Source organism: Mastigoproctus giganteus, chromosome 6 (assembly GCF_048544385.1).
Source record: "Mastigoproctus giganteus isolate SK-2022 chromosome 6, ASM4854438v1, whole genome shotgun sequence".
NCBI lineage: Eukaryota > Metazoa > Arthropoda > Arachnida > Uropygi > Thelyphonidae > Mastigoproctus > Mastigoproctus giganteus.
In genome coordinates, this window is record NC_143580.1 from 176451926 (window position 1) to 176467904 (window position 15979).

The 15979-nt window shown below is 36.2% G+C and overlaps 1 protein-coding gene across 1 annotated transcript in view; it reads left to right on the forward strand.

Annotated features, from left to right (window-relative positions):
* LOC150084768 (BRISC and BRCA1-A complex member 2-like) overlaps positions 1–15979 on the forward strand; it is a 95633-nt gene that overhangs the window by 47107 nt on the left and 32547 nt on the right. The window contains exons 5-6 of the mRNA XM_090375523.1: positions 321–395; positions 6688–6788. Of these exons, the coding sequence (XP_090231649.1) occupies positions 321–395; positions 6688–6788 (176 nt within the window). The remainder of the gene's footprint in view (positions 1–320; positions 396–6687; positions 6789–15979) is intronic.

The following is a 15979-nucleotide window of genomic DNA, read 5'->3' on the forward strand; positions in this document are numbered from 1 at the left end:
AAGATAGTTCTCTGCTAGAAGTAGATAAGAAGAAAATTTTGATAAATGTTTTAAAAGCTTGCATATATCCTTAACTACATGAAACACCTTAATATTTTAGGCTTATATGAGCATCTAATGGATTATTATTTTTATAGATTCAGAATAACTTTTTTTTTCCAGCTTTTATTTGACTTCAGGGTATACTTGTCTTTAGGGTCAAAGTTGGATTATTAAGAGTATAAGTACAGTGAAACTTTTATTTTAGTTTTCCTCTAGAAGTTAAATATATTTTTCCTAACTTTAGATTATATTTTACTCTGTTTTTCTTTCATTCTTAGAACAGAAATGGTCCTGTTAACTTCCTTATTAGGCTTCCTGTTGATTTTTCGAAAATTCCTCCAGTTCTTACCAAGGTTTGTGAAATTTACAAAAAAAAAAATCAGTTGTAAAATAATGATATTTAACCTGTTCAATTAGGTATAATTTTAAACATATGAAGATAACATTTGAAATCAATATTACCACTGGCTCTAAAGTAAACGCCCTTAAACTTAATATCTGAAAGTGCTTAGGGCAATAAAATAAACTTGTTAGTTTTCCTGTAATCTTTAAATATTTGACTACTTGCTGTAGTTTGCTTGCGTAAATTGTTATTTACCTGTTGTCAGAACAGTTTTTATTACACTACAAATAATAACAAAAAAAAAATATATATATATATATACAAAGGGTACTAGGAAAGTTTTGCAATATGACGCAACAATAAATCACAGGAAGCTGCTTGTTGCTGCATGTTGAGACATGTTCATATGTGCATAGTAGCCGCCGTGCCAAGTCGATGGGCTCGGTTATTCATTAGTAGTGAGAGTGTAAAGTGCTTGCGACGGCATCGTGGTCACGAAATGAGATAAGGACAGTTTTGCGGTATAATTTTGTGCGTGGTTTAACCATAGACCAGTGCTTAGAAGAAATGACTCTTGCACTAGATGATGATTGTCCACATCGTACAACGATATTCAGGTGGTATAGAGAATTCCAAAGGGGAAATTTCACTCTGGAGGATTCTGAGAGGCCGGGAAGGCCACGAACGTCAGTTACGGAGGAAAACGTTACTGCTGTGAGGAAAATGCTTGACGAAAACAGGCGAGTGACCTACCAACAGATAGAGGATACTTTGGGCCTAAATGCACCAGTAATTCGTTCGATTCTGCAAGATCATTTGCACGTGAAGAAACTTTGTTCTCTCTGGGTGCCGCATCAACTGACTGAAGAGCAGATGACACGACGTGTGACTTGGTGCCGGGAGATGTTAAAAAAGTTTGATAAGGGACAATCTCGGTATGTGAACAACATCGTGACAGGTGACGAGACTTGGCTGTACTATTACAATCTGCCGACCAAGGCTCAAAACAAAGTTTGGGTCTTTGATGATGACGACACACCCGTAATTGTCAGAAAATCCCGATCTGTAAAGAAGAAAATGATAGCTGTATTTTTCAAATCGAGTGGAATTGTGGAACGTGTCGTTTTGGACACGCAGAAGACAGTCACAGCTAAGTGGTATACTGAACAATGCCTGCCTAAAGTCATTGGATCTATGAAGAACCTGCGGCCAAAGTCAAGAATGGACACCTGGTACCTCCATCACGATAATGCTGCAGCTCACCGCGCCAAAGCCTGCACCGAATATTTGACCACGACAGGACTGAAACTTCTCGAGCACCCTCCCTACAGTCCAGACCTTGCTCCCTGCGACTTTGCACTATTCCCGCATGTGAAAATGAAGCTAAAAGGCAGGCGGTTTTCCAGTGATGAGGACCTTCTACGGGCTTGGGACAACGAGTGTGCTTTACTCCCTAGTGAAACTTGGCAGAACTGGTTTAAAGATTGGTTTCGGAGGATGGAGAGGTGTATTGAATGTAGAGGAAATTACTTTGAAAAAATTAAATAAACAAAGCTGTATTGCAAAACTTTCCTAGTACCCTTTGTATATACACCCGCACACACACCTACCCACCCAGAATTGTAGTTAGTTTCATAGAGTTACCCACATAATTATTTTTGTCTAATTCTAATGATAACAAAAATTAAATTTTAGTTTAGAAACAGAAAGATATTGATTATGTGATGGTAAATATATTTCTGAGAATGGTGCAGGACTCCATAATAATAATTACAATTCTGTACCTGTAGTAAAACAGTTTGCATTACTGGCTTTATGCCATCTGCATTGCAGGTTTGAATTAGTTCTTTTTGGAAATCTTGGTGCATCTGTTACTTGGCCATAGTTTACTATTTCATAAGGAATGCTAGTTTTTTTAATTTTATATTATGTGTTATGTTTTTACAATTGTATGTTCCTTAGCCAATCTGCATATTGTTTGTCTGAAAAACCCAGAATAATTAATAGGAGAAAATTCTACTGCCCCTTTCAGAGATCAGCTAACTACAGCCCTAACTGAAAATCCTTTGAGAATTCTTTCAGTATTTGATGGGATTTGAACCTAAACCTCTTCAGATGAGCTACAAATTATGAACCTGCTATACTGCAGTACACCAAGTCATCTCTTCCATTTCCCCTTATAATGATGAGTTTGTTTCTGCTGCTTACATTGCCCACTATCCAGGAGTTTCTGGATTGTCTTATTTCTTACATAAGTATTCTTACAGAATGGAGGTTCTTCCTCCCCTCCTTTTTAATTTTTCTTTCTTTTCTTTATTTGCTTAATTACTCTCCCCTTTTGTTTCCACTATAATGTATATAGCCCACTTACTAATAACTTGTGTATTCACCAGTATTCTTCCAGTTAACTAACAAAACCAGACATTTTAATTTTATTTAAAGTATCATACACTGATAAAAGAGTATGTCAGAAAAACTCCTTAGCTAGATATCACATGTGCTGAATGTGTGTGGTGATGGAATCATTCTTTTTCCATCATGCATTGTTCGTGTGCTTGGGACATGAGTCCTGACTTTGATATCAAATCAGGTGCTTAGATTGAATAAACTCTGAGAACCTTCGGGTTTAAACTAGGGCCCTTGGAAGACCCACGGAGAGAAGAGTGTGGAGAAAGCAGTCATCAAAGCCGTTTGTGGTCGAGGAAGCTTCAGTCAGAAGAAGAAAGGGTTCATTGCTGAGACAAAGAGGAAGATATGCCAACGCTGAAGTTGCCAAAACCAGTACCAACATCAATCTATAGCTAGAACGCTGAGATCCTTGGTGTAAGGGAAAGTAGATTGAGCATCTTAAGTCATTCCCCAGTAAACATGGTAAGTGAGGGGATGCCTATTTTATGAGTGCAAAAGGCAAATGTCTGGAATAACAGTAATTGAACTGAAAATAGTCATGTGCCTTTCACACTTATAAAATAAGCATCTCCTCACCATGTTTATTGGGGGCCTAGGACTTCAAGGGGAGGAGCATTCCCATGAATACTGAGAGTACAGAGATTGTTTTATCAACTGCTAGACCCTCATTCTTGGGGGGGGGAAGGTTAACAGCAACCAGTATAGATGGCAGTCTGTGACAGTGGAACCTTGTAACACCTGAATGCCATTGCGCTAACATGGGTGTCAGTAACATAACGCTGATGCTTTAACTAACAAAACTCCTTAACATTATTACACTAGATGTATCCATCTCCTCGGCAGGAATCTTTTCATTTCTAGGGTGAATTCCCTCCATTCCATTTCTTTTACGAAGTGGGTTATGTATCAGATTATTGTTATTTGGTTTTTAGGAGCATTAGCAACTAAGGCCATATTGCTCCGGGGATATGTGGTGGTCATTCCCTGACCTTTCCGCATCCTCCATATTTGGTGGTCACGGACTTGAACCCCGGTCTAATCAAGAAGCGTGTGCTACGCATTGCTGCTCCTGCCCACCCGGCTACTATGTATCAAATAAAATGTGTGGATTGTAAGAGGTCTTATATTAGAGAGACAGGAAAGTGACTCAAGGGGCTTGACAATCACATTGCCAACATGGGAAACTGCTTGGCACAGCTAGTTTTGCTCATTCTGCTATTGCAGAGCACTGTTGGTCTGAGCAGCACGGTAATCTTAACCCCCATAATTATATTGAGATAATTGATCACTCCCATGATTTTTGCTAGCACTTGTAGATTGGATTGTTCCATGTGTGTACATAGTTCCCAGTATTCATTGTAATAAAGTGATCATTATAAAGACTTCAATTTTGCAATGTTCGTGAATTTCATGTTGCTATTAATATATTGAAATATTGTGCCACAAAATCCTGATTAATTTTTTCTTTCTTTCTTCCTTTTCATGCTCCCATCTCTCTCTCTCTCTCTCTCTCCTTTGTTCTTTTCTTCCTCTAGTTTTTTCTTCTCCCTCTTTTTCCATTGGTATAATGTGATAATTTACATATTTTTTATTCACTTGTTATTCTGTTATAGCAAACATGCAGAAGTCTTTATGAGGAAGTGTTATTATCATTAGTAGAGGCATATGATGCAAGAAAGCAAGCTTATACAGCATCAGCAAAAAAAAAAAAAAAAAACATTCCCATTTCACCCATCCATTTATTCCAAATGTTTGTCTAGTTCCGCCTTGAATTTATTTAAGCTATCAACTTCCAAAATGAAAAATAAAAGTTTGTTCCAGCAATCAACTACCCGCTGACTAAAGGAAAATATCTGCACATCTATCAACAACTTTCCTCAATTTCAGTTTATGCCCCCTCAGGTTTGTAATCTGAGGAAGAATCAACATTGAGCCTGCTCAATCCATTCAAGGCCTTATACATCTCAATCAGATTGCCTTGCAGGTGCCTAGTCTTCAAACACTGCAATTTGCAGAACTTTCTTTGTAAGAGGTATCCCTTTGTTCCCCTCACTATTCTTGTTGCCCTTCTCTACTCATTCTAGCAATTCTACACCCTTCCTAAATGAGGCTTCCAGACCTGTACGCAGTACTCAAGGTGTGGCCCGACCATTGCCTTATATTAGGGGATAATCACCTCCTTATCCCTGCTCACAAAATTCCTGTATATTAATTACAAGACCCCATGACCTACTCTAACAGCCTGTCTCCATTGCTCAGAAAACTTCATATCTGACTGCACAGTTAACCCCAGGTCTCTTTCATTCTCCACTACCCGAGCGTAACACCACCCAGTTGGTACATTTCTCTGTACACGCTCAAGCAACTCTACATCTTTCCTAAAATGAGGCCTCCAGACCTGTATGCAGTACTTCAGGCGTGGCCTGACCATTGCCTTATACAAAGGGATAATCACCTCCTTTTCCCTACTAGCAAAATTCCTGAAAATCATTGACAGTACCCCATGACCTGCTCTGGCAGCCTGTCTGTATTGCTCAGAAAACTTCATATCTGACTGCACAATTACTCCCAGATCTTTTTCATTTTCTACCACCCTAAGTGTAGTACCACACAGTTGATGTGTTTCTTTGGGATTACTTCTACCCATATGCAGTGTTTTGCATTTGTCAATGTTAAACTTCAGTTGCCACTTCTCAGCCCATCTGCCCAAATTTTCTAGATCCTATTGCAGGAGCACACTGCCATTACTGTCATTAACAACCTTGCCAACCTTTGTGTCATCTGCAAACTTCGACATTAAGCCTGATATACTTTCGTCAATATCATTGATAAATATACAAAACAACAGTGGGCCCAACAACGAACCCTGGGGGACTCCACTAATAACATTAGTCCACGAAGAACAGTGTCCATTGATTACCACTCTGTCTTCTCCCACTCAACCACCCTTTTATCCATTGTAGCAATTTCCCCTTAATACCATACTGCTCCAATTTGTACAGTAGTCTTCCATGTGCAACAGTGTCAAAAGCTTTCCTGAAATCCAAGTATATGATATCAAAATTATTTTTTGCATTCAGTTCCTTTGTAACCACATAGTATCCAATTAAATTTGTCCGATCAAATTGTGAACAACTTAGGAATAAAAGTCATTATCTGTGGTTCCTTTTAAGTTTTTAATTTATCTAAGTTGATTAGTATAACCTGGAAAAAAATTAATCCACTATTCACATAACAGAAAGCCAATAAGCTTTGAAAAAGCTCTCCTGGCAGTGTCTCAGATTTTTAAATGTGTAGTGAAGTCACCTTTTCAGGATCCTATACAATTTAAAAAGATGTTAGCAATTTAGGCAGAACCATGGATAATGGTATTTGTTTCAAAGTTGAATACAAGTCCAAGTTTTAACACTGAGCACCCAGCTTCAGTATTCAGTGGGAGCAGAATGATCCCCACAATCAATAATTGAGCACAGTAAAAGAAGCTTTATTTCACTTCTTTCATTTTCAAATCTATTCAACTATAAATGGCAATCGCTATTGTTGTAGGATGTGATGGGCATACCTATGCTTCCAGATCAGACAAAATTCAGTCCTTATTTTAGTACCTTTAGAAAATGGGATTAAATCAGTTAATAGATTCTTACCCTTCCCATTTCATAATTTTATCAACTGGCTTAAGTGATAATTTTTAACTTATTTATTGGCAAAGCTTAAAAAAAAACATGTACAGAAAAATGGCTGTCATGAATATAAAAGGTCTTTCCATTATAGTTTTCTGTATAATTTAGAAGGATAAACAGAACAACATTAAAAAAAAATCTTTTTAAGCTGCACTACTGAAAATTAAGTGTTAACGTATGTGCTGCAACATAACAGTTGATTGACAATTGTAGGATAATCCAGGAGAAGATTCTGCTGTTCTTTTAGTAACATTTCAGACTCCAGAGGGTAACAGGATTACACCACAGTTGTTCTTATCTCCAAGGGTAGAGCAGTAAGTGTTGCATCTTTTTATTTTAAGTATAACTGTTTATAATAATTTTCAATAAAAAATATGTTTATTTACTTAGCTGAATTCATTAATCTGCTTTGAGAATAGTATTTTCAGTGACACTATGTACCGTGTCAGGAGCACATTGTGTGCAACTTCACTCTGACTGTGAAACATTATTAATAAACTGAGAGGGCATGTTAAACACGTGGCATGAATTTCTCAAATATAGTTCAATATATGGATTTTATTTAGATATTTCTATTACAATATTCAGATGAACAAAATGGTATGATGGGGGGAAAAATAAAAGAAATCACCCTGCACTATGAAATATATATATAAAAAAAGGAAAAATAATTATATTGGAGCATGTAATAACTTGTTTTCCCTTGTTCATCTGTTTTAAGATGAAGGAATCCAACATGTTTATTTTTTTATGGCTCTTTATTCACACTAATTTAACATATTCCATCGCTGGCTTCTTGGGCATACCTTAAGACTGGGTGAGATGGGTAGGCACAGAATGTAATTGTAAAAGATGTGCAAGCTGATAATTTATTATTTAATTATTTTATTTACTTCTCATCAACTTTCAACAATTTGCTTATAAATAATTTGTGATCTGATTGCATTGTGGACATCCCAGATTTTTTGTTGGTTCTTTAAGCTTTGAGGCAGTTCAATGGTCATGTAATAGTAGCAGATAATAAGACAGTGTCTGTAGGCATTGGTCCTTGAGAAAGTGGACTTGGTACCACCAATTTTCTAGAATTAGACTTATAACCACGATCTGATTTCTTGTTTTTTCATTGTGTGTGTGTGTGTGTGTTGTCAGTGACAGATGTTTCCAAATGACCACTTTCTCCTATAAAAAAATTAATGGTTCGTGATTGTAACTAATATCACAATTTTTACCAAGTGAAGCTATCTTGTGCATATATATTTAATCATCACTTGGCTTCTTTGTTGTGACGATTTTGGAAACTGCTTTGAAAGATTACTGCAAGGCAAATGAGCTGGAATTTATGGCATTGCTACTTCTCAATAATGCTTGTGGGCATTCCTCCCTACTACCTCTGTGACCTTGATCCCATGTGAAAGTTGCAATTTTACCTTCTAACACCACCTCCATTCTATAGTCCAAGGAACAAAGAGTTTCCGCCAACATTGAACTTGAAGAGGAAATTTCTGAAGGCAGTTGCAAAAATTAGAGAAAATGCACCAATCTTATGGGAATTGTGGAAGAAAGCGTGTCCAACTTTCATAAATCAGTTCTGAAATATTGAATCCAATCAGGTAGCAGTGGCAGCTGAGGTCATCATGATATCGAAACAAATGAACTTAGAAGTGGAGCTTCAAGGTGTAGAAGAATTGCCCAATCCCCATTCTGAATAATTAGGGAATGATGAACTTATGGAAAACTACAAAAAGCACAGAGCCACTGCACAATTTTCTTTTATTACTGGTGAGTCCTGCAATGAGCAGTAGGGGATTAAATGAAGAATTCAGGCTTTTGGAGTAAATCAAAGTTTTGTTTTTAAGGCAGAACTCCAACTTTAAGAGCAGCAAGAAGGTTTGCAATTATAATGATTGGCAAGTAGCATTTAACCAAGAAATATATGAGAGGAAAAGGAAGGTCAGTCAAACAAGCATGAACACCTACTTTAAGAGACTAGTTCCTGCTGCTCTGAATTTCTCGAGCAATTCATATTAGCAATTCATGATAGCAGGTGAAAATATACTACAAAAAATGAGCTATCAGAACCACCTGATTTATATTCCCAACAGATATTTATTTATAAATTATTTTTAATGTATCCACAATGTTTTTACTCTGATTTTTTTTCTATATATATTTATGTAGCATTTCAGGAATGAATAACCAATTTTTTTAAAAATTAGTATGACCTATTCTTGTTTAACAAATGATATTTTGGACCTGATTAATTTATTAAAGTGGGAACTGCCCATCTAAACATTCACACTAATGTCCAGTTATTACATACAAATGGACAGCAAGGCAGAGATGGTAAAGACAGTGGGAGTCTTTACCATCATATATATATATATATATATATATATATATAAACTTGTCTAAAAACTGAAAAACAGTACATATTTCACAGATCTTCTGTGATTAATAAAATTATTTATGTTTAATAAGATAATAGCAAAAACATACAACAGACATTTTAAAAAAAAATAGCCTCTTTAATTACATGTGCTGTGTTTGAACTGAGATTTGTCAACTTAATGAAGTTCATGATAGCAGGTGAAAATATAGTGCAAAAGTGTAGCCTTGTGCATGCGCTATGACTAACTTTGTTACAGATCAGGTCGGCAAAAAGTGGGGGAATAGGAATATAGGAAGAGGACATCAACTGTTTGACTCTGCGTTACTGTTGAGACTTACATTAGACATATTAATAGGTCATCATCTGATGTAAAATAACGGCCTCCATAATAGGATATATGGAGGTTCCAGAATACGATTAATGGTGGACTCTGCCACAGCAATATGGAGGGCCTCCAACCATGAGATATGGCAAGGATTATATTCCTAATCTATTATCTCAACATTGGGGAGTGGATTATAGTTGAAGCACTGCTCACTCCAATAATGTTCAGAGAGATGGCTGAATCAGCAAAATGATCATTACAGATAGTTCCTTCATGCTCATAGACTCTTCTGCATAATCTGCACTCTGTTTGATCGAAATAACATATCCCACAATCCGGGCAAGTACATACATTTAAGGGCGCCTCCGTAGCCAGGTGGGAAGGAGCAGCAGTGCGTAGCACATGCTTCTTGATTAGACCGGGGTTCGAGCCCGTCACCACCAAATACGGAGTATGCGGAAAGGTCAAGGAATGACCACCGCATATCCCGGAGCAATATGGCCTTAGTTGCTAATGCTCCTAAAAACCAAATAACAAACAAACAAACAAACATACATTTAAGTGGTGGTACATCATATAGAAATCAACTAGTTTAAAAGAAATTGAAATCCTGTTCTGAGCAGTGAATTTTGTTGTTTTTTTCTTCTAATTTGAACAAGGATTTCCTTTCCTTTCTTGAAGTCTTTCCTCAGTTGAGGACCCTAACCTTAACTTTGCAGACAGTCTCTGCAGGTTATTACTTCTGCAGATGGCACAACCTTTACACTGCAGGATACTTTTTTTTGAATATCTTTTCACACTACACTATTGTTAGCATATCTCCAATCCACTTGCCTCTCAGTGATAATTCTACAGAGAATTCAAACTGGTACAGCCCTTCTCTACATGAACTGCATCATTTATACCACTAACTTCTTGCTGAAGACCTTTTTATCCATGGTATGTCATCTTTTGGCAATACAGGCAACCTCATATAACACGGTACTTCTAGAACATGGTTTCACTCTAACAAAATTGATAAATTGTGGCAATCTTTGCACAACATGCTTATATAACACGGTTAGAGAATTGCGGCAATCCTCGCATAATATGGTATTTTTCAGCTTTTGTGCGGGAAAAACCCTGCTATTATGTTGGATGTAAATTTTCAACATTTCCATTCTTTTTTTGTGAATCTCTGCTGTTGACTTGCCAGTCATTATGCAAAAAAAAAAAAGGTGTAAATCCCCATGTTAGGTTCTGTTCTATTGAACTTGTGCTTATTTGAGACCTTAAAAAATTGTGACTTTGAAGAATGCAGTTCGCAACTTAAGGTTTTTGTAAGGTTATATTGGTTTTTATTAGATCATTTATAAATTTTTCCTGGTATATATTACTAAACTTTGTTCTAAGAACTGTATCGGAATAATTTCTTTGTTGTGAATTAAATTCCAGCTCTAAATTATGCCTAAGGAACTTTGGCATAATTTAGGTAAATGCTGATTTATTTAAAGAATGGTGCCTAAATTGTTTTGTGCCAACTGTGGAAGACTATTTAAAGCGGAAAAATCTAGATTTCAAAGTTTTATTATTGGATAATGCACCCAGGCCATCCAAAAGATTTAAGTCATCCAAAATGTTGAAGTAATGTTCCTATCACTTAATACAACTTTTTTAATTCAGCCATTAGATCAAGGCAATATATTTTCTTTTAAAACTTATTACATCAGAAAATTGTTACAATGGATTTTAGAAAAAATTGATTCTGAATCTATTGAAGCGATGGAGGCATGGAAACATTTCTCAATTGTGGACTATCGGAATTGTAGCTTTATCACTCAAAGAAGTAAAACCGCCAACACGTGCGTGTTGAAAAAATGTATGGCCAGAGTCAGTTCATTCAGGAAATATGGTTGAACTGGCAGAAAACGGAATCTCTGTGTGATAGTAGAACTTGCTAAGTTGGTAGGAAGGGAAGGTTTTGATGATATGACTTCTGAAGACATTCAAGAATTACTGGTAGAAAAAGAGGCTGGCAAAGTGGATTTGGTGGAAATTGCATCAGAGGTAAACGAAATCAGTTCAGATAATGATAGCACAGATAAATTCTGAAGTTCCCAAATTTTACACTAAAATAAAGCATATGGGAAGGAAATAAACTTATCCGAACAATTAGAATCTTATTTTTTGAATAGAGATCCTTCGACTTAAAGGAATACAGTTCACAATGGAGCTTCAAAAATTCTTAGCTCCATACCATGAGGTTTATAAAGATCTATCAAGCAAAAGCAAACAATCTCAGATTACTGGTTTTTTTAAAGAGAGCAGAAGATACATGAAATCTAGATGCTGCAAAAGAAAGTTCAAGAGGTGAAGATTTTCTGCAACAGAGAACGTTCTCATTTGATTGTGCTTAGCAGCAGTGAAGAGGAAGAAAATTAAATGAACGTACATTATCTGACATATGTATAGCAGATAATGTATGTTCAGTTATTACTATTTTTAATAAATTCATTTATTAAATTCAGTTATTATTATATTTAATAAAAATTAAGTTTCTGATAGTTATGAAAAAATTATGTATTTTTGGTAGCTTTTGGAATGTAACCCCCTTTTGTACTGGTTCTTAGTCCCATATAACACGGTTTTGCACTATGTGATGTTATATAGCAACCTAACGACCGTGTTATACGAGGATTACCTGTACTCTTCTCACATATTTGCTCTTACTCTATTTTCCCTCCCTGTGCCATTCTTCAGGGTGGCCTCCCCATATCCTAATAAAGGTTTTGCATCTCTGTTTTCATTTGGATCTGCCGTTGGGCACTCCAAGCTTACCTTCCCATTTATTACTTTGAGCTTGCTCCATTCCTGTTGTGACTGGAATGAGGTGGTCCAGCGAGTGTCCTTTCACCCTTCCTCTCTCAGCTTTGCGATACAGGAATGGTTTTGTATGGTGTCCTCTGTCCTGGACGAGTTCACAGAAGCTCTTTCCTATGTGGTCATGCCTCCTGGTAACTATGTGACCAGGTGAACACTCATGATATCTGATCTCTGCAGAATTTTGCAATCTCCACAATGGTACAAATAGTGGTTTTGTACCATCGTATAGTGCCATCCATTTGACACAGAATACAGGGTACAAGATGTCTTCTCAGCTAGATGATGCCTCTCTTCCACTTTGCTCTCATGGTTCATAGGAAATGAAATTAACAAGTGTGGTGTTTGTTGAATCGGACAGGATGGACTTGGCCATCTTTGATTATCTGACTTGATACCCCTGGATTTCTTCTACCAGGCTGCGTTGAAAAGTATATGCTTATGATAGATTCAACATCACTTGATGGAACTTAATGGACTGCCATCAGATGTGTACATTGAAAATTAAACCAGCAACTAACATCTGTCATAAACAGGGCTGCAGTGGAGGGTATACGCATATACCTTCTGGATGTTTTTTACATGAATAGCTTGTACCTTCTGGTTTTTGAAGACTTGAAAAAAACAAATATTAAATTATTTACTAAAATTAAAAAATAAATTTATTAGAATTTGATACTGAGGCAATGCTTATAGTTTTATATATTTTTAATATATATGCTGTATATATAAGTAAGTAAATATTCCGTGTGTTTATATACGGGTATACGCTGTATACCCTCTGGAATTCGATTAATAAGTCTGATATACACAGTATACTCTCAGTTTTTTGAAACATTCATAGAACATACCTTCTGCTAATTTTACAACTACAGCACTTGTCATAAAGAAACTGACAAATCATAAACCACAGTACTACTACAGTGGATTCCGGTTATTTGGGCCACCGGTTAATCAGGGCAGCTGTTTATTTGGGGAAAATCTTAAAAAATGTATATATAAGTAAGTAAATTGGGGGTGTGTGTGTGTGTGTGTGTGTGTGTGTGTGTGTGTGTGTGTGTGTGTGTGTGTGTGTGTGTATATATATATATATAACTGATATTAAATCAAAATTAATGCCAGTAGCGTGGCAAAACTGTTGATTGAAAAATAATAAATTAAACATAAGATTAATCAACAGGGAGGGAGAAGAAAAGGTGACTAAAAATTGTGGCAGAAAATCTCCAAATAATTTAGAAAATCTAACTCATAAGTCAATTTTAAAATTTAGAGCCAATTACATAAGAATTTAGTGGCACCCCCCCCCCTTGTAATGTGCCAGTTCCGAATTACGTGAAATACCACAAATAGACTAAACTAACTACAATAAAATAAAACCAAAATAACAAAAATAGACTGACCATTATGTCCCATATCAACTGAGGACCACAAGGCCACTAATGGTCAGGGAATCACTGCATTTCACTCGCTAGACAAATTGCCGCAAAGGCGAACTGATCGAGGGACCAGTCTGCCACCCGATCCCTGATCGAACCGCCAGTGCAGAAGATTTGAATAGCGGTAGTATTTGTGCAGCAAAAAATAAAGAACAGACAGACTAGCACTCCAATGCAGAGCCACACCACTGACAATGTAAGCTTATATAGACAAATAAATAAAATACTATAGATGGCGGTATGGGTGCAGCATTAGCACATCAAACCCACTACTACCATTTTATTTACATATATTAGCATAATGAAGTAGTTAATTTTTGTTATTTTGGTTTTATTTTATTGTAGTTAGTCTCTATTTGTGATATTTCATGTAATTCGGAACTGGCACCTTACGGGGGGGGGGGTGCCGCTAAATTCTTATGTAATTGGCTCTAAATTTTAAAATTGACATTATTTTGAATTGGATTCTCTAAATTATTTGGAGATTTTCTGCTACAATTTTTAGTCTCACCTTTTCTTCTCCCTCCCTGTTGATTAATCATTCTGTTTAATTCAACTCAACAGTTTTGCCATTGCTACTGGCATTAATTTTGATTTAATATTTAATATCAGTTTTTTGTGTATATATATATATATATATATATATATATATATATATATATATAAAGAATAATTATTATTATTATTATTATTATTAGTATAAAATATAGTAAGTAGATATTTATGCTTAGAATTAGACTAATGAAAATACGGTGTTACCCTGGGAGTGATATACATGTTGACCGAAAGGGGGGGGCGGAAAGATAGGAATCGAAATTAAAATAAATATAACAATAGAATAAATAAACCAAATGGAATTTTGAAGAGACGACCAAGGTGGAAATAGCATTGTGGTGTCATTCATAATTTTAGTGTCTTCTTCAGAGGCCATCCACCAAAATAATGAAAAAGACAGCAATACTCTTACTTCTGTTTCCGACATGTTCTGTATGTCAAGGTACACGTGCGAAATGCCACGTGGTAAATCTAATATAAATTTTGAATATAATTTAGAATAAAGTTTGCCAATACAAAATTGTGTTGATAAAGTAATACATACAGATCATGGATGACCTTACAGATGTAAGTAGAACGCTATGAAGGTGGAAAAACCAAAGACAAAGGTAAGGAAAATTCGAATGATGGGAACTTACCGCTACTGGTCGTGCTGACAGAAAAGCCTGTGTCAGAGGAATACCAGTGTATTTATGCGTTGGCACATTAGCGGCGCCTAGCATTAGACCAAATTTCGGTGTATGTTTGAGATGAAATGAAATTACGTGGGCAGTGAAAACTACGCTAGGATTAAGTACATGATGCTCCAACTGCCCAGGATAGTAAGAAATATAATAGCTGACAAAGTAGCAGTAGAAGGCAGCTAAACTTTGTTAAGGCGAAAAATAGCTTGGGTAAAGTTAGAAAAATAGAGCCCTGATGTAGTGGTCGGTAAACTAATGGCACACAAGGCATAATATGTAGAGGTTAGCAAAGTAAAAAGATGATTATAGTAGAAATATGTAGTTTGGCTAGGGTGGTTCAGGGTTGCAAACCCGTTCCTATAGTTAGGACCCTGAACGAATGTCCGAGAGTTAGTGCATCATGTATTTAAGTCAGTTGTGTTAAAAGTGGTATAATTAAATACAATTAAGCTATATGTTTATGTTCACATATAAATAAAGTTAGGCTTGAACATAATTACAGGATAAATACACTGTGTTAGGCGAATTGGTGGGTACGAGCTTATTTATATGTGAATATTATAGCTTAATTGTATTTAATTATACCACTTTTAACACAACTGACTTAAATACTCTCGGACATTCGTTCAGGGTCCTAACTATAGGAACGGGTTTGCAACCCCGAACCATCCTAGCCAAACTACATATTTCTACTATAATCATCTTTTTACTTTGCTAACCTCTACATATTATGCCCTGTGTGCCATTAGTTTACCGACCGCTACATCAGGGCTCTATTTTTCTAACTTTACCCAAGCTATTTTTCTCCTTAACAAAGTTTAGCTGCCTTCTACTGCTACTTTGTCAGCTATTATATTTCTTACTATCCTGGGCAGTTGGAGCATCATGTACTTAATCCTAGCGTAGTTTTCACCGCCCACGTAATTTCATTTCATCTCAAACATACACCGAAATTTGGTCTAACGCTAGGCGCTGCTAATGTGCCAACGCATAAATACACTGGTATTCCTCTGACACAGGCTTTTCTGTCAGCATGACCAGTAGCGGTAAGTTCCCATCATTCAAATTTTCCTTACCTTTGTCTTTGGTTTTTCCACCTTCATAGCGTTCTACTTACATCTGTAAGGTCATCCATGATCTGTATGTATTACTTTATCAACACAATTTTGTATTGGCAAACTTTATTCTAAATTATATTCAAAATTTATATTAGATTTACCACGTGGCATTTCGCACGTGTACCTTGACATACAGAACA